This window comes from Miniopterus schreibersii, assembly GCF_964146895.1.
Source record: "Miniopterus schreibersii genome assembly, chromosome: 4".
Taxonomy (NCBI): domain Eukaryota; kingdom Metazoa; phylum Chordata; class Mammalia; order Chiroptera; family Miniopteridae; genus Miniopterus; species Miniopterus schreibersii.
In genome coordinates this window covers 99,461,729-99,489,324 of record NC_138105.1, presented here as the reverse complement: position 1 = coordinate 99,489,324, position 27,596 = coordinate 99,461,729, and the positions used below count along the sequence as shown (strand labels likewise).

The following is a 27,596-nucleotide window of genomic DNA, read 5'->3' as shown; positions in this document are numbered from 1 at the left end:
CAGGTCTGGGGGCCACACGCCCGCTTAGGGAACTGTTGGGGCCTGGAGCCCGGGAGGCCAGAGCACCAGAAGGATTCAACCAAGAAAGGCCCAGGAGGCCGGGAAGGGGAGGGAGGTCTGGGCCCTCTGCCCTCATGGCCCCTTCCTGCCTCTCTGTGTCCCTCTGTCTCCACAGGCTGACGTGGGTGTCACAGCTTGGCACAGGGACACACACAGCCTTGCCCACTGGGGCGGCAGGAGAGCAAAAAAGCAAAGTCACCAAAAGTTGCTGGAGTGCCAACATCTGTAACTCATGAGACATCCCTCCAGTGCCCAAACTCTGCTCCAGCCTCCCAGGGGGGCTGCCCAGGCTGTGGCGGGGCCCCCAGGGGTGCCCAGACCCTCGCCACTCAATACAGTTGCCTCCAGTCCCGTGTGGCTTTTCCCATTTAAATTAATCCCAGTGAAGTAAATAGAAAGTTCAGCTCCTCAGTCACACAGGCTTCACTTCAAATACTCAGTGGCCACGTGTGCGACTGGAGGCGCTTGTCTTAGAGAAGATTCTAGAACATTCCATCATTGCAAAAAGTTCGATTGGACGGCACTGGGCTAGATTCCACCCTGGGACACCTAGACCTGGGTCAAAAGTGCCAAAGCTGCCCTCTGTGGGCACTCAGCGGAGCCAGGAGCCTCCCTGGAGGCATCAGGTGAGGTTTGAACTGGGTCTTTAGGGTGAGCAGGGTGTTGGCAGCTGGAGAATACAGGGAAGGGTGTAGAGGCAATGGGAACAGCATGTGCGAGGGCACTGAGGCTGAGAGCAGCAGCCCCATGTGGACCAGGTGTGAATGAGTGAAGGGGAGGAGGAGTGGAGACAGGAGAGGTGAGCAGAGGCCGGACCCCAGGGGCCCTGAGGCTCTGGGCTTTGGGCACTGGCAGCCTTGGGACAGGTTTAAGCTGAAGGGGGCAGGATCAGACCTGCCATTGAGGGAGCCGTCTGCCTGCTTTGGGGCTGGACTGGAGGCCTGAGGGTGGAGGTCAAAGGGGAGAGCTGGCTCCTGTTATTCTTGTGCCTGAGCATCAGGAGTTGGTCAGAACAGCTCAGAATCACTGAGCTGAGGAAGGGTGGCCCCGTTCCTTGCAGCTGACCCTGGGCCTGTGGGCATTGGTGGCAGAGAGGGCTCCGTGTGGGCTGGGGGAGGGATGGAGCTGAGGCCAGAGACAGGCCTGTGCTGCTGAGGTTTCAGGCCCTGGTGAAGGGGTGGGGGAGTCCCAAGGGCAGCCGCAGGCGTCCAGAGCAGCAGTGGGGTGGCGGCCAGGTGGGGGACGCTGAGGCCTGGCACCAGCCCGCGGCCTCTCCGTGGCCAGGGGATCCGGCCCTGCTCCTGGCAAGGACATCTTGGCAGGAGTAGGGCTCTGCCTGGGGTGCTAATGTCCTCTTAATTAGCCAGGCACTTGCCAGGCGCCCGCCACTACGGCTTCATTGCAAAACAGGCTCAGGCCTCAGAGCTGGACCAGCGTCTGCCACACTGTGAGTCGGGTGGATGGCCAAGTGGGGCCTCTGAGCTGCCCGCAGAGGCCAATCCAGGTCTCCTCCCCTTGGGCATCACCACCCAGGAGGGTGACAGAAAAAGAAATGGTTTCTAGGGATGCATTTTCAGTAATAGACACAGGGCAGGCCAGACGTCATACGTTTGCTGAACTCCTATTCACCCAGCATAGGCATCACCTCCTCCTGGAGGCCCTCCTGGAGCTCACAGGTGACTCTGGAGTCCCCCCTGCAGCTCCTCAGGTGGGCCACGCCCTGGGCACTCACAGGCTTGGTTCCTGCCTTTGAAGGGGTTACAGTTTAGAGGCAGGGGTCGGGGGTCGCAAATCCCTTGGCAAATCTGATGGGAGCCATGAGCCTGGGTCCTTGAAAACTGCATTTCTCTCCTTCAAGCTCAGCCAGAGCCTCTGTTCTATCCATGCCTCAGTTTACCTATTTGTAACCAGGAGGCTGAGATTGGCAGGGGCAATGGGGTGATGGCCTCATCCTGCCCTCCTTGGCTCTGACCCATGAGTCCTGGGATGTGGCCTGTGGCCCTGGGTGCCACAGCTGGCCTGGGCCCGTGGTCAGCCCTGGAGCCGCTCCTCCCACTGCAGAGGCACCGGGGAAGGGCACGGCCGTACCAGGCTGCGCTGGGGGCGCTGCAGGGGCGGCAGGACCACAAAGGCGCCATTCACAGGCTCGCGCCGCAAGGCCGGTCGTTTCTGGTGGATGGAGCGTGGCTGTTCGTGCGTCTGTAACACGGATGGCACCTCTGCCCCTTATGCAAACCTGGGCTGCACTTGTCACCTTTTGAGAAAAGGGAAACTGAGGCTCAGAGAGGACAAGGCCTCACTCCCCACCACGCAGCTCTATGTGATGCTGGCAGGAAGCTCCCAGGGCCATGTCACACCCGTGTCCTTTCACAGACCGAGGCTGCGATTTGCCCACGGCCACCTGGCAGGCCCCAAACCCTGGAGTCTGGGTGACCCACCAAGAAAACGGGCAAAACCCCCGCAGGTGCGGGGTGAGGGTTCCAGTATCTCGCTGGGATGCTGGGAGGCAGAGCGAGCGTGAGTCTGCGGAGCTGGAGTCAAAGGGGGGCCCAGAAGGGGCAGGAGGTGTGGGGCCACCCCAGCCGGGAGACTCAGGAAAGTACCTTCAGGGAGGGAGGGGGCGCAGCCACAGCAGCTGCCTCGAGCACACAGTCGACAGCTGAAGGCCTGGGTTCAAGTCCTGCTTCGATCGCCTCCCAGGGGCGGAATTACTTGTATTCCCTTTTCTTTTCTCCAAGATGGATCGATTTGTTTGTTACGGTGAAATTCACATAATATCAAAGTAACTCTTTTAAGTATACAGTTCTGCAGCATTTAGTACATTCATAATGTCACATCTCCCCAGTTCTAAGCATTTTTATCCCCCCAAGGGTGCCAGCCCCAGGGTGCCCCAATCTGCTTTCTCCTGGTTCCGGTTTTTCACCTCTCAGTCTCCTTATCTGTGAAATGGGGATAACAAGTCTGTTAGAAGTTTAAGCAGATAAAGCACAATGCCTGGAATTCTTATGATTGTCAGTGATTTCGTGCCTGCCTCCCCCACCAGACAGACTCTATGCTCTGAGGGCAGGGTCCAGTGGGAGCGACCCCAGAGTCTGGTGGGAGCAGGGGGCCCAGGTGTCAGGACCCAGTCCTCTGGAGCTGGGAGAGTGGGGCTTTGGGAGATTCCTGCAAGGAGGAGCCCAAGGTGTCGGACCCCCCGACAGCGCTGCTCAGCCTCGGCCCAAGTGACAGGGCCTACCTCAGGGGCAGGTAGAGGCGAGGGCCCAGCTGGGGCAGGCAGTCCTTGTCCCAGGGTTAAGTAGGAAACACAGTAGGAATTCAATGACCATCCACCTGCTCGAAAATGGGGTGGAAGTAGCTGTGGTGACAGGGGGACACACTGGGACAAGTCACCAAGGCATGGAAGCAAGATGCAGGGCGAAAAAACCAAAGCCAAAACCAAATAAAACAAAAGTCCTCAGAAACAGAGCTATGCATTTCTAGATCTAAGTACCTATCAACATTGCCTATGTAGCTGTCAATCAATCAATCAATCAATCAATCCATCCAAAAACACTCCCTGCTCTGCACCATCTGGGCTCCCTCCTCTGGCCTTCCCTGACTCTCAGTTACACTGGGCACCTCTGTGTCCGGCAGGTCACATGTCCTGTTTGTAGGCCCCGCCTTGGGTCCCTCTGGGGAAGGATGGGAACAGGGACGCTATTGTCCCAGGCACCACCTGAACTGCCCTGGAACAAGGGCATGGCTGAGGCCAGGCCCGAGCCACTCCTGGGCTGGCCACTGGGCTCCCTACTGCCTGAGCTGAGGAGGGAAATGAGGCCACTGGGAAGGGCTGCTCAGCCAGCCGGAACCCAGTTTCCTGAGTCTTGGAGACCAAGACCCCTTCTCCATGGCCGAGCAGCCTCGGAGAGTTCCCTGCGCCCAGCCCTGATGAGCAGGGGCTGCCTGAAAATAAATCTCAAGGGGCACCGCAGCACAAAAGTCACGGACTGGACGCCAGAGTCAGGAGGCCTTAATGCATAATTGCCATGGACAAAGAAGAGTGAGCTCCGCATCACCAAAGGCATTCAAGCCAAGACTGGACAGCCTTAATTTTTTACATTGTGCATAAGCCATGGCTGGGCAAAGAGAAGCACAAAAACAGTGTTGGTTTGTGGTTGAGGGCTTCACTGTTGGGAGGGGGTTCTGGTCAAAGCAGCCACCCAAATGTCTATCCACATGGTACCAGTCAGACTTGGCATATTCAGTCAATGGAATATTACGCAGCTGTAAAAAAGGGCAAGGAAGCCACTTATATGCTGAAGCAGAAACTGTGCTGAGATACATCAGGTAATAAAAGCAGGGTTGAAAATACTGTTTAAAAATGCAAATGATAATAATAATAATAATAATAATAATAAACAGACCCACGTTTGCTTGTCTTTGTTTAAAGAAAGGAAAACACAAGAAGCAAATCTAACAGCAGGTACCAAGGTGGTGGAGTGGGAGTGGGCTGGGGACCAAGGCCTTTTGAACTATGTGAATGTATTGTCTATTTGGGGAAAAAATGGCTCTCAGCATATTCCAGCCATGCCGCCAATACTCAGCCTGGCACCCACCGCCATTCCTAAATGCCTGCTGTTATTCACCCCCTCGCCTCTGAGTCTAGTAGTTGGCCAGACATTTGGGGTCTCCCTAACTAGGCAAAGGCCTTTTTTTTTTTTCTTTTTTAAAAATATGTTTTTTATTGATTTCAGAGAGGAAGCGAGACATAGAAACATCAAAGATGAGAGAATTATCAATCAGCTGCCTCCTGCATGCCCCCTACGGGGGATAGAGCCTGAAACCCCCTGCATGTGCCCTGACCAAGAATCTAACTGTGACCTCCTGGTTCATGGATCTACACTCAACCACTTAGCCACACTGGCCAGGCGACACAGGTCTTCCTGGATCCTGACAGTGATCAGAAACAGTGTCTGAGAGTGCCCCCTGGGACTCTCTGGCTACCCTGAGTGAGTGGTTTATAACTTCTACAAAAGGGAGAACTGAGGCTCAGAGAGGTTAAGTAACTGGCCTAAGTTACACAGTCAGTGAGAGCCTGAGTTTCAAGCCTATTAGATGACCTTAAAATGAGAAATGCGGCTTCCCAGCTCTCCAGGGGTGTGCTTTGTGGGAGGGGATGCTATGGGTGTGCCAGCCTGGGGCTCTGAGGCCCTACCAATAAATCCACAAAGGTGAGAAGGTCGTGCCACATTTGTTCCCCTGGAAGATAAAACTCCAGGGGGTTGCCTGGGGGAGGCACAGGCTCAGAAGACCAGCTGGGGAGTCAGTGCAGTGCCCTCTGCTTTCTCGTCTGGAGACCTGTGGGCAGCCTGTGGTCACGCTGGCATTCCAGGGGCCTGCCTGGCATGTGGGGAATGTCCCAGCAAAAGTCTTGGCCTTCGGGGAGGCTCAGAAAAGGGAAGTGCTCCTAGACAGGGGTGAGGTGGGTGTCTGTAGGGAAAGTCCCCCTCGATGGCGGATGGAGAGTTGGGGTCCAGAAGGATGGGGGTGTCACCCTTCCCTGTGCTGGCTCAGCGGCCTTTGACGTTGGGGTCCGGGGTATAAAGTGGAAGGCACACTGGCCCGAGGCGGGACCTGGGCTCAGACCTGCAGGGCCGCCCAGAGTTGTAGCCCCTCTCTGACCCTCCCAGTAGCAGGAGGCGCTGCTCACTCCTCTGCCCCCTAGACCACAACCCTGCGGCTTCGGCGCCCCCACAGTGGGAACACTGGTTACTTGTTGAGGCCACTGCCACGGAGACCAGCCCGGCTGGGTGCCTGGGCCACTGGGAGGGGTCTGGTTGTCCTTCAAGGCAGTGCCCTTGGGAGCGAAGCCTCAGGGAACCACAGTCCCCCTCGGGAGGGCCTGACTGCAAGGCCCGGGTTGGGTGAGTTGGGGTCTGCAGACCCCTCCTCAGCTCCTGGGCTGCGCGCCCTCCACCCCATGAACCCACAGCCCCTTGCAGGGGCTTCTCTGGGCTCCCTGAAGGCTCTGCTCCCAGGCCGCCTCCTCCAAGCAGCCTCAGGACCACCTCCGCCCACCCAGTTACAACCTCAAACAACCTCTGTCCCATCCTCAAACCTGCCTGGTGCATCCTCCCTGCCCGGCTTGGGGCGGGGGGCCTCCGAGGGGTCCGGGGCTCCGGGGGAGTCCTCCGTCGGCGGGGCCCTGGCGGTGGGGGCAGGGCCGGCGGCCTAGGCGGGGGGCTGCGGGGGCTCGCGGTGCAGAAGGAAGGGACGGTCCAGCCGAGCGTCCCCCGCGCCCCCGGGGGCCGCAGGGCGCGCAGCCCCCTCCCACGCCGAGCCCCGCGGCGAGGCCGGGGCGGGGCCTCGCGGCGCTGACGTCACCCGGCCTATAAAGGGGCCGGGGCGCCCCAGCCGGCTTTGTGGAGCGCTGCGGAGGGAGGGTGCGCGCGGGGCCGCGGTCGCCGAACAAAGGAGCCGGGAGCTGCCGCCGCGGGGACCCGCCACCCACGTCCCGGGGCCCGCCGCCCGCCGCCACGATGACCGCCAACGGCACGACCGAGGCGGTGCAGATCCAGTTCGGGCTCATCAACTGCGGCAACAAGTACCTGACGGCCGAGGCTTTCGGGTTCAAGGTGAACGCGTCGGCCAGCAGCCTGAAGAAGAAGCAGATCTGGACGCTGGAGCAGCCGCCCGACGAAGCGGGCAGCGCGGCCGTGTGCCTGCGCAGCCACCTGGGCCGCTACCTGGCGGCCGACAAGGACGGCAACGTGAGCTGCGAGCGCGAGGCGCCGGGCGCCGACTGCCGCTTCCTGATCGTGGCGCACGACGACGGCCGCTGGTCGCTGCAGTCCGAGGCGCACCGGCGCTACTTCGGCGGCACCGAGGACCGCCTGTCGTGCTTCGCGCAGACCGTGTCGCCGGCCGAGAAGTGGAGCGTGCACATCGCCATGCACCCGCAGGTCAACATCTACAGCCTGACCCGCAAGCGCTACGCGCACCTGAGCGCGCGGCCGGCCGACGAGATCGCCGTGGACCGCGACGTGCCCTGGGGCGTCGACTCGCTCATCACGCTGGCCTTCCAGGACCAGCGCTACAGCGTGCAGACCGCCGACCACCGCTTCCTGCGCCACGACGGCCGCCTGGTGGCGCGCCCGGAGCCCGCCACCGGCTACACGCTCGAGTTCCGCTCGGGAAAGGTGGCCTTCCGCGACTGCGAAGGCCGCTACCTGGCCCCGTCGGGGCCCAGCGGCACGCTCAAGGCGGGCAAGGCCACCAAGGTGGGCAAGGACGAGCTCTTCGCCCTGGAGCAGAGCTGCGCCCAGGTCGTGCTGCAGGCCGCCAACGAGAGGAACGTGTCCACGCGCCAGGGTGAGTGGGGACGCCGCCCCCGCCTCTCCCGGCCGGCGCACAAAGCGCACCCCACCCCCGGCCTTCCAGCCTCCCGCCCTTTCTCGCCCGCGGCGCCGCAGCAGTTCCGCGCGGGGCCCGGTGCGCCCCCGCCAGGCGCGCAGGCCGCCCCCTCTAGCTGCGGGACGTGCGCTCGGGCCCGGAGGAGGGGGCGAGGGGTGTGGCTTCGCCCAGCTTTGGGCGCCGCTGCGCTACCCCCCCCTGCGTTGGTTTTGGGGCCCACAGGCTCCGCATGTGCGCCGCCCTGTGTGCCATTCTCCGACCCCTTTGCCCAATCTGGGGTCTCCCCAAGCGCGCTGACCCTTGGGGTCGGCGGGCTTACCCTTGGGGAGGGGACACCACTCGCCGTTTCCGCGATCCCCTCCCCCTCTCAGCCGGCCTTTAGCCGAAGGGCGGAGGCGAGGGTCGTAACGCACCCTGGGCGCGCCCCCAACCCCCTCGAGCAGCCTTTGGAAGGCGGGCGGGAAGGCTTTGATCCCCGCAGGGTGCGCTCCACCTCTCCACCCTCCCTGCCTTTCTCCACCTCTTGCTGTCGGGAGGGGTCGGGCTGTGCTGGGGTGGGGGCCCCCGAGTGCCTGCCCTTCCCCCAGCCCCTCCTCCCGCGTCTGCCCTCGTTAGAGGCCGCGGCCTTTGTGAACAGGGGGGCGGGTTCCTCGACAGGGCCCTCCCTCGCCCCCTTTGTCCTGCTCGGCCTCTGCGGATGGGAAAACCAGATGCGGCGCGCGGGGGAGGGGAACGGCTCTCCGCGGGTCCCCCTGCTGAGGACTTCCCCCGCGCCGGCCCTGGACGCCGGGCCGGGGTCTGGAGCCTCTCCGGGAGGCAGCCTCGCTCCTCGCGCCGGGGACCCAGGACGGCGTGGCGCGGCTGGCGGGCGGCCAGGCACCGCGCCCTGCGCGCGCCGTGCGTCCCGGGGCCGGTGCGCATGGCTCAGCGTGAGCCCGGGTCCCCTGGAAGCCCCTTCCCTCGAGTGAGCCCACCCCCGCGGCCCTGCCCGCAACAGTTGGCTGCAGTTCCTTTGCCCCCTCTCCCAGGGCCTCCTGCCGACCTGGCCATTTCCGAACCAGAAGTAGGCCCCCCTCTTTCCCTCCTCAGATCCCCCCCCAGGCGGCTTCTCTTCCTTCTGGGGTTCCTGTCCTTTCTTTAGTGAAGAAGGCAGTTGTTTCCTGGCAGCCAGAGGCCCCGCTGAGGGACCTCTGGGGGGTCTTGCTCCCCTGGACGGGAAGTTGGACCCCACCTCTGGAGGTGGCTGGATGGGAGCCCAGTCAGTGGCCTCCTCCTGCTGAGGGATACCTTCCTCTGATGGCCACTCTCCCGCAGCTCCTGTCCCAGTGGGGGTAAAGGCAGTGTTGTGCCCGAGTTTGCTGATGGACTCCTGCCGGATGCTTCCATCCTACAGATGGTGGGTTTAGGCCCAGAGAGGTGAAGCCTGGTGCCCAAGGTCACACAGCTAAGAAGCAGCATGCAGAGCTGCATCTTTTTGACTCTACAGTGGGCTCTTATCTGGACCCCCTGCAGCCTCGGGGGCACACCTGGGCTTCCCGTTTCTGTTCTCACACTGTGCTGGGTGGGGTAGGTCTCCCCACCTGTTCAGCAGACTTTGAGCCCCTGCCCAGTTAGACACGCTGAGGCCTGAGTGGTGAGCAAGTGGGCATGTCCTGGATCCTTCCCTGGGGCTGCTGTTCTCACCGGGACATGAGCAACACTCCAGAGGTGTGGAGCAAAGGCCTGGAGCCCAGGAAGTATATCAGGGTTCCAGATTCGGTGGGGGGTTCCCTTTCTGAGGCCGAGGCTTGAGCTGACCTGAGAACGAGCGGGGAGTGGTTGCAGCACAGCTGGTGCAAAGGCCCCGAGGCAGGAAGGAGCCGAAAGCCCAGAGTGAGCTCGTTTCTTGGCAGCCACGGGCGAGCCTGGACAGCTGCCCGCTCCTCTCGAGTAAAGCTCGCTGGGGGTGTCATGATGTGATTCAGGCTGACGGGGCAGAAGCAGCCGGAAATTGGGCCAAGAGAGGTGTGTTGGCTCATCTTCGAGTTTAGGGGGATCTGGAACTGGGGGAGGGGCTTTGGGGGCTGATGCCCGGGCTCCATTGGCTTCAGATCTTGGGGTCTTCATCTTGTTCTCACCCTTGCTGACCCTGGGACTTCTGGCGGGATGAGGGTGACCAGAGGACCCAGAGCTGCCACCGGGTGTGTGTGCGGGGGCAGGGGGTGTCTGCAGAGGCCATTTTGGACAGGCCTGCGTGGCAAGGAGGCTGCTTCCGACACATGCCGGGGAACACACACGCTGGGAAGCGCAGCCAGGAAGGAGGAGGGCCCTGGGCTCAGCGGCTGTGGGATGTGAATCATCCCGCAGGCCTTCCTCCGCCGGCCTTGTGGGGGGCGGGGTGCTCCCTGAGGAAGCTGCAGCCTGCTCTCCTGCCTCGGTTTCCCCATCTGTAAAGGGCTGGCCCCAGGCTGGCCTGTGCACATTTTCAACCCGGCTTTGTTTCTGGGAGGAGGCCCTCACGGCCACTGTTCCAGGCAGGATTTGCCACCCGGGGGTGGGGTCCAGGGGCCGGAGAGCTGGTGTGAGTGGCAGATGGCACATGTACATTCATCCCTGGTCCTGGCTGTCACCATAGGTGAGGACATGGCTTGGGCAGGGGTGGAGGATGGCAGGGGCACTGCCCCTTGGGAACCTCACCTGCCCTGGGCTCCAGCCAGACCTTGGGCAGTGTCTCACCACATTTTCCAGCTGGTCCCACAGCCTCCTTGCATCTGGCCAGCTGCACCCGGGGGACTCCACACTCAGGAAGTGCCCTGTCCCAGCCGCCTGAAGGAGAGGCTGGCTGGCTGAGGAAAGACTGATCAAGCTGGGCTTTGCAGGATGTGTAAGAGTTCTCTTCATAAGCCGGACATTTCAGGCCCAGGGAATGGCTCATGAGAGAATGGAGGAGGGATTTCAAGTGGTCAGGTAGTGGTAAGAGTGGCTGGAAAGAGGGAAGGCCACCTCCCACCGATGCTTCCAGACCCCTCCCCTAAACTGAATGAGGGGGGGGGAGTTCCCTGGGAGTTTTGGGAAATGCTAAGGCTGAGGGGGGTGGGGACGGGGGGGGGGGAATGTTAGGGAGGGGGTGGATGAGGACAGAGAAAGCCATGGTGGAGGGGGGTGGGGAGGTCCCAGGTGTCTCTCTAGGGCTCTCTGGAGGAAGGAGGAGATGTGCCCATGGGCTCCATTGAGCCCCCCTCCCCCAGCATCTCCTGCCTCCCCAGGGCTCCTGTGGGCCTGTGACTCAGGTTTTCTGTGCTGCTGTTGATGAAAAGAAAAATCCCAAAACCCTGTTTCCATAGTAACACAGCTCCAATTAGAGACTCCAAGGCCGAGGGGCCTTTCCTGTCTGGGCCTGGCCCTGGAGCCAGGAGGGGCCTGCTGGGTGGTAGGGGGTGGGCAGCTCCCCTTATCCCACCCCTTCTCGTTGGGGTTGGAAGACCTGGTGTCCATGTGGCACCAGGCCCTTAAATTCTCTCAACCTCCTGGTAGAATAGAGAGGGTGGGCCCTTTGGATGGGCAGAGAGAGAAGCTGAGGCCGAGTGAGGGGAAGGTACTCTCCCAAGGGTGCCTGCCTAGCCCCCGCTTTGTGTCCCTCAGCCTGGGACACAAAGCGGGGGCCAGGGTCTTTCCATCAAACCTGGACACGCCAGGCTGATGGGGTCTGAGTAAGAGAGCAGATGGTGGCAGTTATGGCCCTGGGCAAGTGACCTGCACTGGGGAGCCTCCCTTTGTTCCTCTTGGAAGGAGGGTTTCAGTAACAATTCCACACACACATTCACACCCACACGTGCCCACAGGTAGCACAGGGCAACCAGAGGTCCCATTGATCTCCTGTTGACTCGACAGCTGTGAGCTCAGACAGGCTGGTGAGGGCCTGGTTGGCCTGCCAGGCTGGGTTAGGACGAGCCCTCCGAATCCCAGGGTGACTGTTAGACTTCCGTCCCAGGTCCCTTCCCTGCCCACTTTGCCCCTCTTTCTGGGGAGTCCTCTCCCTCTCTCTCTCTCTCTCTCTCTCTCTCTCTCCTGCTTCTGGGTGTACCTGGTGGGGCTTTTCCTTTGTCTCTCCCCTCCCTTCGGGTTGGCCAGCCCCCCACGCCCTGGGCAGCTTGGGACTGGCTGGGGCCCCCAGGGTGGGTTTCTGGAGAGCGGGGTGGAGCAGCTCTGCCGAAGTGGGGGTGGGGCAGGCTGTCCAGTTTGCTGGGTGAGGTCTGAACAAGGAGGGGACCCTAATCCCAAGTTATGCTCCTGGGTGTGGCTTTAGGATGGTCTGTTCTTGGTGGTGCCTCAGTGCTCAGCAGGCCCAGCCCTTCTGACCTGGTCCTGGCTCAGGGCTTCTCTGGGGTGTAGGTGATGGTGAGTCCAGCTCACCACCTTGGTCCTAGCTTGTTAGATCCCTGCCACTGGGGCCAAGGAGACCCAGGGACCTGGAGGGCTGAGCCTAAGGGGTTCCTAGAGGATCTGGTTCAGGGCCCTGGGGGACCCACAGAGGCCACATCCACTATTCCATGTATTCCATGGAGAGGAGGGAGGGCTGGGGGAGAGGGCCTTGCAGGAGCCTAAGTGTGCCCACCTTCCCTCTTGAGATCCACCAGGACCCCTTAGTTTCTCTCTGGGTGACCTTGGGCAAGGACACCACCTCTCTGCCTCAGATTCCCTCTTTGTGAAACGGGGGTGAAGGTTGCAACCCCTTGGTGCTGATGTGGGGACATGTCTCTAGGTTAGAAGAGGCTGACACCTTTCAGGCCCTGGGAGGGGTGGCTGGAGAACTGAGGATGGGTCCTGGGGAGGGTGTGCTCAGATCTGGGCTCCACTACCCTCAAGCTCCCAGCTCCCTAGCCAAAGGGACACTTGACACCCACCACCATGGTCTCGACTTTATAAAGGCCCAAAGGGTGACATGCTGGCAAGCCCGAGCCCTGGGCAGAGGTCTGGTGGCTGTGGTTCTTAGAGCCCAGAGCGCCTCTGTTGGGACAAAGACCCCAGTTTCAGGCTTTCGCTGGAGGAGTCAGCATTGGTATGCAAAACGATGCAGATCATATGCAAATCGAGGTTGTAGGCGGCTTAGGTGTCTGCAGAAGGAAGCTGAGGCCCCGGTGCTGTCCCGGTGCTGTCCTGGGGTGCTTGGGCCGACGTGTGGCTTCATGTTTATGCATTTATAAGTTTCCTGAATTTCCCGAGAACCTGTGCTCTCGGGTTTCACTCTGTGGCTGTCACACCTGCACAGAAGAGGGAAGGAGGCCGTGACCCCGTCCACCCGCTCCCCGGAAGCGATACTCTGCCGAGTTCTCCATCTGTCCCTGTAGTCATGGTTTTTGGTTGTATTTAAAGCAAATCCCTGACATCAGAGCGTTTCATCTCGAAACGTTTCTGTCTGTATCTCCGAAAAAATGAGGCCATTTTCTTACATAACCACAACATGATTAACAATAATTAATCCTTTCATATCTAATCGAGGGTCACTTGATGGCCCCCCCATCAGCTCTGGAATGTCTTTCTGCAGTTGGTTTGCTGGAAGGTGTCGGGTCTGTTGTCAGAGAAGGTGACATGGACACTGGTGCAGCCGGCCTTGCTCCCGGGTTGGCCCTGGCTCTGGCCTCTGTTGCGGGGGCCGCAGGGTCTCGGGGACCCGGGCAAGAGGAGGGCAGGGCGTGGGTACCAGCTGGAGGCTCTCCCCCTAGGTATGGACCTGTCGGCCAATCAGGACGAAGAGACTGACCAGGAGACTTTCCAACTGGAGATCGACCGGGACACCAAAAAGTGCGCCTTCCGCACGCACACGGGCAAGTACTGGACGCTGACGGCCACCGGGGGCGTGCAGTCCACCGCCTCCACCAAGTAAGTGTCCGGCCTGCCGGTGGCTGCTCTCGCTCGCTCGCCAGGCCGCCCTTCCTGTGGGACCGGGCCTGGGTGGCTCTGCCTGACTCTGTCCCACCACACCCAGGAATGCCAGCTGCTACTTTGACATCGAGTGGCGTGATCGGCGGATCACACTGCGTGCGTCCAACGGCAAGTTTGTGACGGCCAAGAAGAACGGACAGCTGGCCGCCTCCGTGGAGACAGCAGGTAGCCCTAAGCCCCCTTCCCTGCAGGTCTGACCGTGTGGTCACACCCTGACGCCCGCCCTGTGCTGGGCATCCCCTGCAGTCCCTGCCCAGTCTCACCCCAGGCTGGCATGCTGTGTGAGCCCAGGCCCCTGCTCTCCCTCTCTGAGCGGCAGCCACACCCCCACAGGGCTCACAGCCCCTCCCCTTTCTGGGACAGGGGACACGGAGCTCTTCCTCATGAAGCTGATCAATCGCCCCATCATCGTATTCCGTGGGGAGCACGGCTTCATTGGCTGCCGCAAGGTCACGGGCACCCTGGACGCCAACCGCTCCAACTACGACGTCTTCCAGCTCGAGTTCAACGACGGCGCCTACAACATCAAAGGCAGGTTCTCCTCAGGGCCGTGCTGGGTGGGGGCAGTGTCCGGGCCAGGGATGGTCCCCCTGCTGTGCATGGCCCTCGTTTTGGGGCTCAGCCTGGCCTCCCTGTAACTTGGCTTGGGCCATTCCAAGTCCCAGGGGGATAAATGTCTTGAGGCCACCAGGGGCTCTGGACTGGGAGCAGTCCCCTCCCTTCTTGTCTGTATAGGGGGGAGACTAACCAGCCACCCCAGACAGAGCCAGAGCAGATAGAGAGCCGGGTTCCGGAGGGGTGGGCAGGGGAAGACGCACACCTGAGTTATGGGACCAAAATCCTGGGGGTAGGGATGGGCCCCATCCAGGATGGGTGGGTGGGAGGCTTGGGTGGGCATAACCGACCTCACCCCCCTTCTGGAAGCCATGATTGCGGGGTAGGGAACAGAGCCTGACAGGGTTCCCTCTCCCCCAGACTCTACAGGCAAGTACTGGACGGTGGGCAGTGACTCCTTGGTCACTAGCAGCAGTGACACCCCCGTCGACTTCTTCTTTGAGTTCTGCGACTACAACAAGGTGGCCATCAAGGTGGGTGGGCGCTACCTGAAGGGGGACCACGCGGGGGTCCTGAAGGCCTCCGCCGAGACCATCGACCCCGCCACACTGTGGGAGTATTAGGCCCTGCCACCTGAGTCCCTGTCCCCAACCCGCCCCGACCCCTCCTGCTAAATCTCCAGGTGGGCGCCACCGAGGGTGGTGAGCCCCTTGCCTTTCAAACTGGAAACCCAGAGAAAACGGTGTTCCCACCTGTTGTCCCGTGTGGCCTCTCCTTGGGCGGCTGCGGCCTGGCCCTCAGAGGGACCAGGGACCCTCTGCCCTCTCTTCTCTGCAGTGGGTGAGGCTGGCACCTCTTTTTTCTGACCTCAGACAACTCTGAGCCTTATTTCCCTAAAGTGGCCGAGGAGCAGTGGGGGTTGGGAGCCCTGGGTGTGGCGGGGGTGTAACTGGAAACTCCTGCCCCCCCCAGCCGAGATTCCCCCCAACTTGCCAGGAACCGGGCACTTGCCCCAAGCTCCTCGGTGGCCCCCTGGGGGCACCAGCCCTGCATCAGGACAGCCTACAGGGCAGGGGGCCGAAACTGGAGTGCCCATCACCTGTCCCTTTGCACGGAGCAGGCCTGCCCACTGCAGTCCCCTGTACTCTGGGGACCCTGTTCTGTCTCTTTCACCCTGGCCTAACTGGAAACAGAAAATGACCAAATCAGTATTTTTTTTTAATGAAATATTATTGTTGGAGGCGGCTCTGGCAAGCCTGGTTAGAGCTATAAGTGGTCCTCAAGGGGTCTTGGGACAACATCTCCAGACCTTGGTGCCCTCTGCTTGCTAGTGTTGTGGCAGGGAGGGCACCTCCCCAAATCCAGAACCTGCCCCCACATCCCAGGGGCTCTCGCTGGTCCCTCCCACCTGCCCAGCCTTGGATCCCTACTTGGTGGTGCTGGGCCGCTCGCTGCCTCAGCCAGAGCCTCCAGCCAGCGTGATCGGTGCTCCTTGTCTGACTGGACTCTGGGTCTCGGGGTGGGATGAAGCCGGGTGTCACCCTCAGCTGGGGGCCTGTGAGGAGCCACCCAGCCCCCGACCCTTGGCTCCCAGCCGTGCCCCTGCCAGCCTTCCCCCCCACTGGACCGTGGTTTGTCTCCGCCATGCATCTCACTCTGGGTGTCTTGGTCTTTTATTTTTGTGTCATTTGTATAACTCTAAATGCCCATGATAGTAGCTTAAGACTGGAAAGAGCAAAATAAAATAACACAAATCCAGCACCGAGGCTGGCCTGTGTGTGTCTGGGGATGGAGGCAGCGGGCAGGGGCGGGCCCAGGGCTCTAAGGGGTGGTCTGAGTAGCCAGGCACCTCCAGGGACTGGAGGGCCTTGCAAAGGTGTGGACTCTGCTTCATCCTAGAGGCTGGCTCGGTGTCCCAAGTGGGGACACACACGCACGCACGCACGACACAGTATGGGACCGGAGCTCCATGGTGGGGAGGTGGCTGACTCTGGTTCCTCAATGCCCTGCCTGGAGCAGGAGGCATTTGCGGCGGGCCTGCGTCTGCATGTTTAGGAGGCAGAGCCCTAGTCAACAGCAGACCGCCTTACTGGACATCCACGTGGCACCCTGGCCCACCTGCCCCTCTGTAAGATGGGCACCCACCTCTTCCCACCCAGGAGAGCAGGCCCTCCTGCCAAGGCAGGTGCGCCTTGTCTAGAACTTGGAGGTGTGGGGCCCTGGGCCGGCCCCTTCCAGCAGTGCAGGCGGCCTATGCTGAGCACAGGGCCTGGGAAGAGTGGGCTGGCTGGCTGGTCAAGCTTGCAGATCAGGGTGGGTCCCTACAACAAAGCAGGACCCCTGGCCCAGCTCTGGGTGGGTGGGTGGGAGGGAGGCATTTTCCCATCTGCAGACAAGAAGCTGTGTGTGTTTCCAGCTATGAGGGGGGACCTGGGTCCTGAGCCCAGGGTTGACCACCACGTGGTCTAAGCAGGCAAGCTCTGGGCGGTCCCTTCTGCTGTCCCTCATTTAACCCAGGGTACCCCTGGGTGGGAGGAGCTGGGCTCCCAGCTTACAGAGTGTCAGGAGGACCATGGTGCCACGTCGATGTCCAGTAAGGTGGTGATTGAGGACGGACTGGGATGCGCGGTAGGGGTGGGCAGCGGGGGTGCCCTGCAGTTGGGGCTCCGCCAGGACCTGGGGGCCCGCCGGCCTTGAGCCGCGCCTGGTTCCCACCCCGCTGCGGGAAGCAGTCAGCGGAAGCCCCGATTGGCTGCTGCTGCTGCTGCAACTGAGATGCTTGTGCTGTGACTGGTGGTCCCTGGGGGGATTCTCGAGATTGACAAGGGCAGATGGGAGCTAGGAAGGGATGTTGGGTCTCCAGCGGGGTCCTGGCGGCCAGCCCACCGCCCGTTAAAGCCGGGCTGGAAGCCAGAGGAGGTGCACTGACGCGCAGGGAACAGCTGCACGTCCCGAGTGGAGCTCGACCAGGCCCGGGGTGGGGCGCGGGCGGGGCGCGCACCCTCCAGCCAGGCGGATTCTCAGCCACGATTCTGCAGCGCTGGGCGCCTGCCACGTGGCTGCGCGTTTGGAGGCCGTGGGTCCCGGAGGGGGACGAGTCTCAGGCTGATGGGGGAGGTGCTCGCACCCGTGCGGGGAGGAGGCCCAAATCCAGGACAAGGGATGACCGGAAGGGCGACCTGGGGGCGGGGCCGCACCAGCAGAGGCCCTCTCCTGACTGCCCAGTTGAGAGGCGCCTTCCCAGGGTCCGGCCCAGGCTTGTGCCCCTCAGCTGCACGTGCACAGGTGGTGGCCGGCCGTGGACCATGTGCAGGCGTGGACACGGACTCAGTGCTCAAGAGTCCTGCGTGGGGGTTGATGCAATCTCAGACGCACCAGACACCTCAGGAGTGACAGTACTTAGTCCCCAAAGAGCCCCCAGCAGAGGGGTGAGGGACAACAGCCTGTGGATGCTCAAGGGCCTGAACTGGACCCCAGAAAGGATTCTGAGGACCAGCGAGAAGGGGATTCCACAGCATTCCTCCCTTGCTCCATCCTCAGGTGCGGGCCTCAGGTCAAGCATGTTTCCTGTCTCTGAGACTCACAGCCTGGTGAAAAGATGCTGTGATTAACCCCTTCCCAGCTGGAAGGGGCAGAGCTGGGATCTGCACAGCTGCAGGGTCCACAGGGAAGATTCTGGACACCATGACTTAATCCTGAGTGGGGGAACACACAACACAGATGGGGGTTTAGCCGTGACATTTCCCCCAGGGGTCATGAGAACAAAGGGCCAGCAGGCTGGGCAGGGGTAGCTTTGCACCAGCCTTGAGAAAAGTGATTTTGAGAAGTCCAAAGAGAAGGCTAGCAGATCCCGTGTGGGAGGGAAGCGTCGATGGGAGAGAAATGCACCGACTGGTTGCCTCCCACACACGCCCCAACCGAGCCGGGGGTCGAGCCTGCAATGGAGGTCCATGCCCTTGACAGAAATCGAACTCGGGACCCTTCAGTCCTCGGGCCGATGCTCTAACCAATGAGCCAAACTGGCCAGGGCTCACCTTTTGTTTTTTAACCCTCACTGGAGGGTATATTTTCCTTCATTTTAGAGAGCGAGGAAGGGAGGGGGGGAGAGAGAGAGAGAGAGAGACATGGGTGTGAGAAAACAACACTCCAATCAACTGAGCCACCTGGCCAGGGCTCTCAGTAGCTACCTTTGTACAACGGAGCACTTCTTTTTCTTTATACTTCTCCATGTCTTCAAGTTTTTTCTATTTGAAAACATTTATAACTGATAAATGTGTGTATATAAAAAGAGATACTCGTAAGGATGGAAAACGAAAATTTTGGACATTAGAATTACAAATGCTCCTGACCTGAAAGCTCTATCTAAAGAAAGGGGTGTCGATACAGGCGACGCCTCCATGAGGACAGGAGACCGAGCACGCAGTGGGCCAGCCGGGGGCAGAGCCCAGCGCAGAGCTCCCCTGTGATGGCCGAGTGGCGGGGCTTTGCAGGAGAGGAAGCTGGCTAAAGCCATCAAAATACTGCCCCCCCCATTCTCTCTGAAAAGCAATGGAAAAAATATCCTCCAGTGAGGGTTAAAAACAAACAAACAAACAAACAAAGGCCTGACCCTTTCTGCAGGTCTTCGCGTTGTAACGTGCCAGCAGGTGCCTGTGGCTCTGGTTACCTGGATGGAAGAAAAGATTGCAGCAGTTTAGAAAAATAGCCATTACTTATCTACTTACAGCTAACTTAAAAATGAAAAGGCCTTTCAAAGTGAGGGGCAACAAGCCTTTATTCGAGATCAATAAGAATAGCTATTCAAGAATTATTAATTCAGGCAGAAGCCCAGATAGTGTTCTGATTAGGAGACAAAAGCAGGGGGTGTTTATGAGAAGGGGACAGGGACAGTTCACAGTGCCGCCCTAGGCCCAGTCCAAAGGTTATTTTGTGGTTTTTAAGTTCCAAAGATTGGAGGCCTGAAGCGACCATGGCAATTCCTCTGGGATGGCAGCTCCAGCTCCATTTTAAAGAGGCTCTGTTTCTGTTGTTAAAATTATTGAAACTGTAGAAAGTCTATATTCCCTCAAATTTGCAGAATACAAAGCATGCCCAGGAACAAGGACTAGTTGGCACGGGTAAATTTAAAAACACACTGCCCCGTTCAGAAGGTGAGAACCCAGGTCACTTTTGTCTTGGATTGATTTCAGTATATAGGTGACCCTAGAACAGCGCGGGCTTGAACTGCGCAGGACCCTCTGTTTGAACCTGCGCTGCTCAAGGGTCAGCTGGCAGTTGGGAATCCAGGTATGCGAAGGAATCTGGAGTTACACTTGGATTTCCCATGTGTGGGCAGTTGGTGCCCCCTCATGCATTGTTCAAGGGTCAGCTGTACTTTTTTCAGACATAAAAAAAAAGATCATTGAATAAAAAGTTGCACATGGCAGTAAAGGGTAGCCCCGTGTTTTATTAAAGTTTTAAGCTCCTTTTGAGCCCAGAATGCCCTCCAGGACTTGGGGCTGATTCCTGCAGGTGGGAGCCTGGCACCCAATACAAGGTGCTGTGATGGGGCTGAGGCTGTGCCCGAGGGAGGGGGCCCTCTGGCAGTAGGGCTGTGCTCCGGTCTCCTGCCTTTGTCTCAGGTTCTCCCATTCGCACCCAACCTTCCGGGAGGTGGAGGCAGAGCTTCTGCAAGTTGCTCTCCAGGGTGAATCTGCTGCAGTGGCCTGGAGAGGGGCTGACCACAATTTCTCAAAGGGGATTCTGTGTCAAAAAACCAAAAAAATAAGCCATTTGTGCCCACCCTGGGCCTCTGCAGGCACGCAAGCAGGGCTGGCATAGCGGATCACCCGTTTTCCCCCTGGGCAGGGGAGGGGTGGGAAAAGCTTTCTTCCTGAGCAGGGTTGCTACTTTGGGATCAAATCCTGCCGTGATCTCTCCGTTGAGTGGTGTTTAGATCTAATCACCTCCGGAATCTGGGAACCCTGTCTGTGTAGCCCATGGTGGTGGTGGTGGTGGGGGGGGGGGAGTGCGAAGAAACAAAATCAGAGGGAGCAGAGTGCACAAACATTTATTTACAAAAAGTCCAAGGTACATATATGATACAGGCTTTTTACACACAGTAGTTAAAACAATTATTTTATGTATTTTTACTACCAGAAAGTAAAGAAAACATCTAGTAATTATCTTTACTATTTTTATACAAAGTGACAGGTCATGCACTTTTTTAATTCTTAAAATCCTTTACTAAGTGCAAATACTAGATTCCTCTCTCCAGTTTAAGGCAAGTGGAACGGGACTGTCGCTGGGCAGTCTCTTGCTCGGGGGAGCAAGCACTTGGCCCAGAGAGGGGAAGGTGCCAGGTGCCTCTGGGGGTCCTGCTTTGTCCCCCAGAAAGGGGCTGATCTTTGCGGGTTTCCTGTCATTTGCATCTTGCAGCCACTTGCTGGCTTGCAAGATGATTATGGCCCCATCTCTTCCCCAAACCCTGTGAGCTAGTATGCCTGCTTCTCCAGGAGCCCAGGATCCAGGTCCTGCCTCTAGGACACAGGTGCCTAGAGGGTCATGCAGGGTCAGAACTCATGGCAAGTGACTATCCCACATCTGCAGACCTGTGAATCCCCCTGTCTGGTGAGCAGAATGTTTGGTGCTGGCAGGAATGCCTCCTGAGCAGCCGTGTGGGCCTAGAAATAGGCAGAATCCTTCTCAAAGCACAGGGTCTCGGGTTGGCCTTGGGGGGGAACCATTACTATGGTCCTTTGTATGCCAGGCGCTAAGGGACTTGCTGAATGGCAATGATGGGCATGCCACCCGCCTCCGGCCCTCCATGAAGCCACATACCCCCAGCTGTGGGGAAGCGGTGGAATGAACCCGCTCAGGCCTAGGAGGCCAGGGTGAGCGCTGTCACTAGTGGGGCAAGACAGTGTGTGAGCTCACTCTCCACATTGGTAGGATGTCTGTTGGGGGTTCACTGCTCTGAGACCCTCCCTTGGGGAAGCACAGGGCACATGCTTTCAAGGTATTGTCACTGCCGTTCAGGCTGGCAGTGAGGTGAAGGCAGCCCCCATGGAGGAGCTCCGGCAGTGGAGAGCGGTGCAGGCCTGTCCCATGGGCCCCATCCCATGCCCAGATGACCAGCTGCTGCACAGCCCTCCACTGGGGGAGGCAGTCAGGTGCAACTCAGCACATTTACTCCATTTTAAATTCTTAAAATACATCTGAGAAGTCATTGGCAGCAGGTGACCAAATAGTGCTGCTAGTGTCCCGATAGAAGTGAGCAGGCCTGGGCGGTGCAGGCCTCTGGCTGCAGGAGAGTGAAACAGGGTCAGGGAGGAGTCACTGGCTCCCCCTCCTCTCGGAGGCCTGTGAGTGTGCTCTGAACTTCTGGGAACCCCACAGGCCTCAGAGACATAGCAGCAGATAGAGGCCAATACAGGGCTGGGCAGGCTCGGTCACAGCTGAGCCTCTGCTCTGCACATGGCTGGGGTATGACATACCACTAAGGGGGTGGGTGAAGCCTCAGATGTGGCTCAAACCCCAGGCTGGGGCCGAATGAGACAAGGGAGTGAGGACATGGCAAGGACCCCAGGCAGATCCAGAATGAGTCTCACCTAACCTCAGGAAAGGGCAGCTGCTAGGCCTGCAGAGCACCTGGTGGGGCGGCACGCTGGGTGGGTGCTAAGCATAATCTGGGTCACCTATCTGCCTGGGGAAACCCACTGTCCCCACCAAACCTTAGGGGAGCTGTTCATTGCCTGTTTGGAGACAGAGAAGACTCCCCAGTAATTGCTGCCTGGGAGAGCCACCAGACCAGTTACAGCTGCCTCAAAAGGACCTTTTATTTGGCAAAAGCTCCAAGGCCATCTGGACGGCACAGGCTGCCTGATTTGGGATAACACGTGACTTTCCAGAGACCAGGGGAGAGTCTAGTGGGCCACAGAGAGCTGGGTAAAGTCAAAGGCAAACATCTTAGGTAAATCACAAAATGAGCCCACAGCACAAGATGGTTTCATCTGAGAGGGCCAAGAGGGAAGAGGGCAGACCCCAGAACTGTCACCATGGTGGTGTCCTGGGGTTCTGGATGTGGGGGAATGGTCTGCAGCTTCCCCATCCTGCGTGGTGCTCTTGGGCCTGTGGCTGCCGCTCTGCCCTCTTCACTGGGGCAAGCGGACTCAGAGCAGCCGGGCACCTCACTCTGGGTGGGCCTCAGTGAAGGGGGTGGCAGCAGGCCCTGGCCTTGGTGATTGGCCCACGCCTCAGCTCTCTCCAAGCAGCACAATTTGTAACTTCAGCTTTATTGTGAACCAGACAGCGCTATGGTAAGGAAGGTCTTTGTGTTTGTAACTGAGACTTCTGTTGTCTAGTGGGCGAGGGGATGGAGGCAAATGTTTCCCTTTTCTCTTTCTGCAGGGAGGTGGGTAACAGCAGAAAAGATGAACTTGTGGCCAGGCCCCTGCACTGGCTCTAGGATGGCAGAACTCTTTAAAGGGTGTTGCTGCCCCCTTCTCTCTGGCCAGCAAGAACTAGCCTGCCAGCTCCTATTTGAGGGGAAGTGGCTTTCCCAGGAAGGGGTGGGAAGACCAGCCTATGCTTTCAGGAGCCGAGCCCATCGTCCCTCCTAAAAAGCATGGGCAGAGCCAAGGGCCGTGGGGGTGAACAGGGATCTATCCAACCCCTGCCTGCACATGCTGCACAGTAGGGCTCCCAGGAGGGGCAGGGCTCAGGTGTCAGAAGCGATGGCGTGGCTGGGGACCAAAGTGCATGGGCAAGTTGTGCTCCAGGGGCAGGTGCATGGGGGCAAACTCGTAGTTGACCCGCACGTTGGGCAGAGGAGGCACGTAGGGGGCTGGGATGGGACCCATGTTGAGGGGGAAGTTGTTGAACATGGGCCTGACAGGTGGCAGAGGAAAGGGTGGGTGAACAAAGGCATAGGGGGGAATCTGAGGCTGGTGCAGGTTCTGCGGGACAGGTCTGGGCAGGGCTTCGATCCTCTGAACTTTCTCTGGAGGCTTCTCTAAGGGGGGCCCGATGCGTTTGAAGGTGTTCTCTGAAAAGGAGATGGGGTTTAGTAGAGAAAACAGTTAAAGTCAATTGTGCCTGGATCTGGCTTGGGACCTGGGTGTACATCCTGATCCTGGTCCCACCTGCCCTGAGCTGGGGGCTGAGAGCCCGGAGAAGGAGGCGAGGCAAGGAACCTGTGACCTTCAGCATCATTCTTACCTGGGTACACAGGAGGGCTGGCAATTAAAGTATAAAACAGCAGACACACGGACCTCCCCTCCAACCCCCGCCAGCCGTCACTAAGAACAAAATCACATTTTCATCCGAGTATTACACCCCATAGTGATCACCTTGGAAGTGGGGGGACTGATCCAGTTCAGAACAGGATGAGGTTCTGAGAGACTCCCCTTTAGAGCCAGGGCCCAGAGGGCACCTCACAGGAATACCATTTCATTCCTTTTAACCTCAGGGTGGGCCTACTGTCGTCTTAGTCTGATCTGGCTGCTACTTGCTTCCTAAGCTGAAACCTACCCCTTGGGACCTTCTTGCCATCAAGGAGATGCTAGAACTGTATCTAAGCTTTCATGGCCTTTCCACAGGGTGCAGGACATGGGGCTGAAGCATATCTAGAGCCACCTGAGGAACCGCACTACCTGGGTGGTCCCTGGTCGGGAAGAGTGCCAGGATCCCCAGGGTGGGCCAGCAGTGGGGAGTGCACTGGGCGAGGGGCCTGTGCTGGGAGTAGGGGGGCACTTACCTCCATTCTTCCTTTTCTGTTCCTCTTCAGCCTCCTTCTGGATTTCCTCAATCAGCTTCTCATCATCTTCCTAGAAGAATAACAAGATAAGCTGGCGCTCAACCAACTGCATGCTGTGTGGAGGCCCCTTGGGGACACCAGTCTGCCGCTGGTCAGCGATGGGATGAAGCCAGCAATCTGCTGCCGACCAGCCGAGAGCCTGCTTTGTTCACTCAGCTGCAGGGTGAGCACAGGGAGAACCTGTCTCATGCAGCTCGGAGGGGCAGACCAAGAACCTGAAGGTTTGGGAAGCTAGTAAGTCTGGTGTGGGCAGGGCCTGGTGGATCCTGAGCTTATAGACTCTGAGCCCAGCAGCCTTGCCAACTCCCTGAAGTGGGCTGGACAAATGTCCACTCAGGTCGGCCAAGCTCTCAAGCTGGACTTTAGCTCCTTGACAGTTGGCGGGTTGTAGAAGCAGGGGCCCAGCCCCCAGAAGGCCACCTGTCATGCATAGACCCTGCTCCGCTCCTTCATTCCAGTCTTTCAGAGGGGCTTCCTCCTGGGAACCGGGCCAGCAGCACCTGCCAGCGGAACGGTGGCCTGGGCAGGCCTTGGGCACAGGAGGGCACCAGTTTCAGAACAGACCTTGCCACTTCCCCTTCCCAAACCCACACCTGGTGGACCCGCTGTGCTCACTGGCACTTCAGACTTGGGTTATCCCAGCCTGGGAAGGAGCCAAAGAGGGGCTCTGGGCACAGGCAGAAGTGTGGGCTTCTCCAGGGAAGCTCTGGGCAAGCAGGGAACCAGGTCTGTGTAGTTCCCACGTCTCTACCTGCCCTGTGCACTATGGTGGGAGCACTGGGCTGCTGCCTCATGTTATGTGCTAAGTTCACCCACCGCTCAGGGGCCTAGCAGAGGCTTTCCAATTACAGTGGTACCTCGGTTTTCGAATGTAATCCATTCTGGAAGAACGTTTGAGTTCTGAAACGTTCTAAAACCAAGGGATCAACAGCTAGGCCTCAGGATCTTGCACTCAGCGGAAGCCGTGTGGCACGTTTGACTTCTGAGGTGTGTTCGAAAACCGAAGCATTTACTTCTGGGTTTATGGCGTTCATAAACCGAAACATTCATCAACAGAGACGTTAGAAAACTCAGGTACCACTGTATCTGGAGTGTGAAAGGACACGCGCTAGATTGAAAAACCCCAAGATGCATGTCTTTGCTGGCCAATGGCAGGGCTGCTGCTGCACAAGCAAGGATGTGTAGGCCATGGGAGTAAGGCCTCGCCCTCAGAGTGAGGCTCAGTGAGGAGCACGGTAGGTAGGACACTGCAGCCCAAACCTGAATGACGCGCATCAGCTCCACTGGTTCAAACTGAGTGACAGGCAGGCCTGGTTTGTTCTTTGGTGTCTTCCAGCTGCTTCTCTAGGAGTTAAGAGCAGCCACACTAGAAGTATGGGGAAGGGCAGTGGTGACCAAAATGGGGGCAAGAGGGCACAAGGAAGTTTTGGTACTTTAAGAGCCTGCTGGAAAGCTGTGTTTCCCCAGACCAGGCATGAGAGCCTTCTTCATGGCTGGGTGGACTCTGGGTGGGACAGGATCAGTGGTGGGTCTGGGTTTTCCATCTGACCTGAGGCTCTGACTGGTTGATGACACCCATGGAACTTCTCAGATGTGAATGGAGCCACAGAGCAGAACATGAGCTGTAAAGGACCCCTGGAAATCCTTGGACCAGAGGAGAGTGTGGCAGCCCCAGTGTGGAGCTGAGCAATGGACAGCCTGCAGATTTACTTAAGCATGTTACTACTGTCAAAGTCAAGACAGCAATCTGTGACTTTGCCGTACAGTTGTGAGCCCTCAATGACTCTGGAATCATGAGTTTACCCAATCAGCATGTCAGACACCTACTCTGTGCTAGACACTATCCTAAGTTTACGTGTTAAACTTCTGATCAACAGTGAAACTGATGGAATGAGTAAATAGCAACACAATATATTCCCTTTGTTTGGTAGATAAAAATTTTAGGACAGAGTCCCTGGGGAGTGGGCTCTGCGGGAAACAGTGGGAGGCCCCATTAACTCTGCTTACATTCTCCAGGCCTCAGACGCCAAATGATGGTCTGGACTCAAGGATCCCAAGGATTCTTTCCAACTCCAACATTTGGAAATTCTTACCATATACACCCGTCTTTTCTTTTTTATAATCCTCACTTGAGGATATTTTTTTTCTTTTTTTTTTTTGATATGGTAGTCTCACTTTTTTTTTCCTTTTGAAAACCACCTTGATTCTTTATTTCCAATCATCTCTCATTTATTCTCATCCACTTCTACGGTTTTTTAAAAAAATTCATCTTTATTGTTGGAAGTATTTAACTGAGCATATTTTTTTTACTGCTTTTTAGAGAGAGTGGAAGGAAGAGAGAGAAACATCAATGTGAGAGAGACTCATTGACTGGTTGCCTCCTGCACGCGCCCCGACCACAGCCAGGGATCGAGCCTGCAAGTGAAGTACATGCCCTTAGCTAGAACTGAACCAGGGAGCCTTCAGTTAAGTCTGCAGTCTGACACTCTAACCACTGAGCCAAACTGGCCAGGGCCACTCAAGTCTTTTCTAGCCTCAGCTGGCCAGGTGTTCTGAGCAAGGCAAGGGGAAGAGGAGAGGAAAGGTTAAGATCCCATCATGCGTTTCAGAAGCTGCCAAGTGCTTATGCATATCAGAAAATCCTAAGTATAGGAGGGATCCTGGTGGGTGTCATGTCCACCCCAGGTAATGCATAAAAATGCTAAAAAAAAATCCAAGACACGGTCATCCAGCCTCTCTGCAAACACTCCACACAGGGAACTTACTGCTCTACAATGTATTCACTAAGCCAATCAACACAAAGGGCTCCAGTAACTCAGGGTTTGGTGGACAGTCTGAAGGTCTCCATGTGAATGTTAAGATAAATTCTACCAATTATCCAGATTAGGAGCTGGCAAGCCTCTTTATTTTGGTGCCAGTGGCATGCCTCGGAAAAAAAGATAAAACAAAAACAAAGAGGAAAGTGGTCAAGACGAAGGGAAGTGGGAGCATTGTGGTCTACACCTCTCAACAGGTGACCTGGGGGAAGTCCTGACCACCTGAGTCTCAGCACCTCGTGTAAAATAAGCTGCTGGAAGGACTGAATGAGCTCATGTGTGTAAAGGACTCAGCAAAAAGTAAGTGCTCATTATTAAAGGTAGGAAGTTCCAACAAATAGCAGAAAGATGAGAGGTTTCAAGAAAAAGTGGCACAGACTGCCTCCAACATTTCTTTCAATGGCTTCTTTATGGTACAAGTGACAGGTTTCCTGACTGGTCATTTATTAATCGTAACTATTGGTACTACATCACCTTCACCACCTTCACCATCACTACCACTGTGTCCCTGTTTCTACTGCATCACCTAACTGTGCTTACGGCTCAAAGCCTCTGACAGCACAGAAGGTACCTTAGAAATCACCCATTCCAACTTCTTATAGCACAGAAACAGAGGTCCCAGCGTTCAATGTTACGGTTAGCTGGTGGAGGACCAGGCAAATGCTTTATATTGTTCTACAGTGTCACTCAAATAGCTTTCCTGGAGAAAACGCACAGAGTAGTCGTGAAGGTTTCCCTGTCCCCACTGCTTATTTGATGGGAAAATCGGGAGGGTGTATGTGCTCCTTCTTTCACGAGTGAGCACTGAGCGCTGCTGAGGCTCAGTTGGTTGAGCACCATCCCTTGCACCAAAAGGTTGCCAGTTTGATTCCTGCTTAGGATACATACTCAGGTTGCGGCTTTGATTCCTGGTGTGGGAAGCAACTGATTGATGTCTCTCTCCCACATCGATGTTTCTCTCTCCCTCTCCCTTCCTCTCTCTCAAGTCAATAAAAAAATTTTTTTAAATTATTGATTAAAAAAACAAAAAACAAAGAGTCAGTACTGAGTGC

At 57.8% G+C, this 27,596-nt stretch overlaps 2 protein-coding genes across 5 annotated transcripts in view; one reads left to right on the top strand and one right to left on the bottom strand.

The window, feature by feature from the left end:
• Nucleotides 1-6,470: 6,470 nt before the first annotated feature.
• On the top strand, nucleotides 6,471-23,833 carry FSCN1 (fascin actin-bundling protein 1). 2 transcript variants are annotated; one of them, XM_081137016.1, is made up of 6 exons: nucleotides 6,496-7,413; nucleotides 13,158-13,314; nucleotides 13,421-13,542; nucleotides 13,741-13,908; nucleotides 14,353-14,465; nucleotides 23,699-23,833. In XM_081137016.1, exons 1-6 carry the CDS (start codon nucleotides 6,582-6,584, stop codon nucleotides 23,756-23,758), a joined length of 1,452 nt encoding a protein of 483 aa, XP_080993142.1. In that variant the 5' UTR covers nucleotides 6,496-6,581; the 3' UTR covers nucleotides 23,759-23,833. The 2 variants fall into 2 exon arrangements, with proteins under 2 accessions (XP_080993141.1, XP_080993142.1); XM_081137015.1 differs by lacking the exon at nucleotides 23,699-23,833 and having other exon boundaries at nucleotides 6,471-7,413; nucleotides 14,353-15,691.
• The window catches only part of RNF216 (ring finger protein 216), a 116,976-nt gene continuing 107,611 nt past the window's right edge, over nucleotides 18,232-27,596 (bottom strand). For 2 of the 3 annotated variants that reach the window (XM_081137012.1, XM_081137013.1), the window contains exons 16-17: nucleotides 23,669-23,738; nucleotides 19,965-22,957 (exon numbers count right to left, since the gene is read on the bottom strand). In XM_081137012.1, the coding sequence (XP_080993138.1) occupies nucleotides 22,638-22,957; nucleotides 23,669-23,738 (390 nt within the window). In that variant the 3' untranslated portion in view covers nucleotides 19,965-22,637. Of the gene's footprint in view, nucleotides 18,599-19,964; nucleotides 22,958-23,668; nucleotides 23,739-27,596 lie in introns of those variants that run through there. The other variant, XM_081137014.1, reaches the window with a different exon arrangement.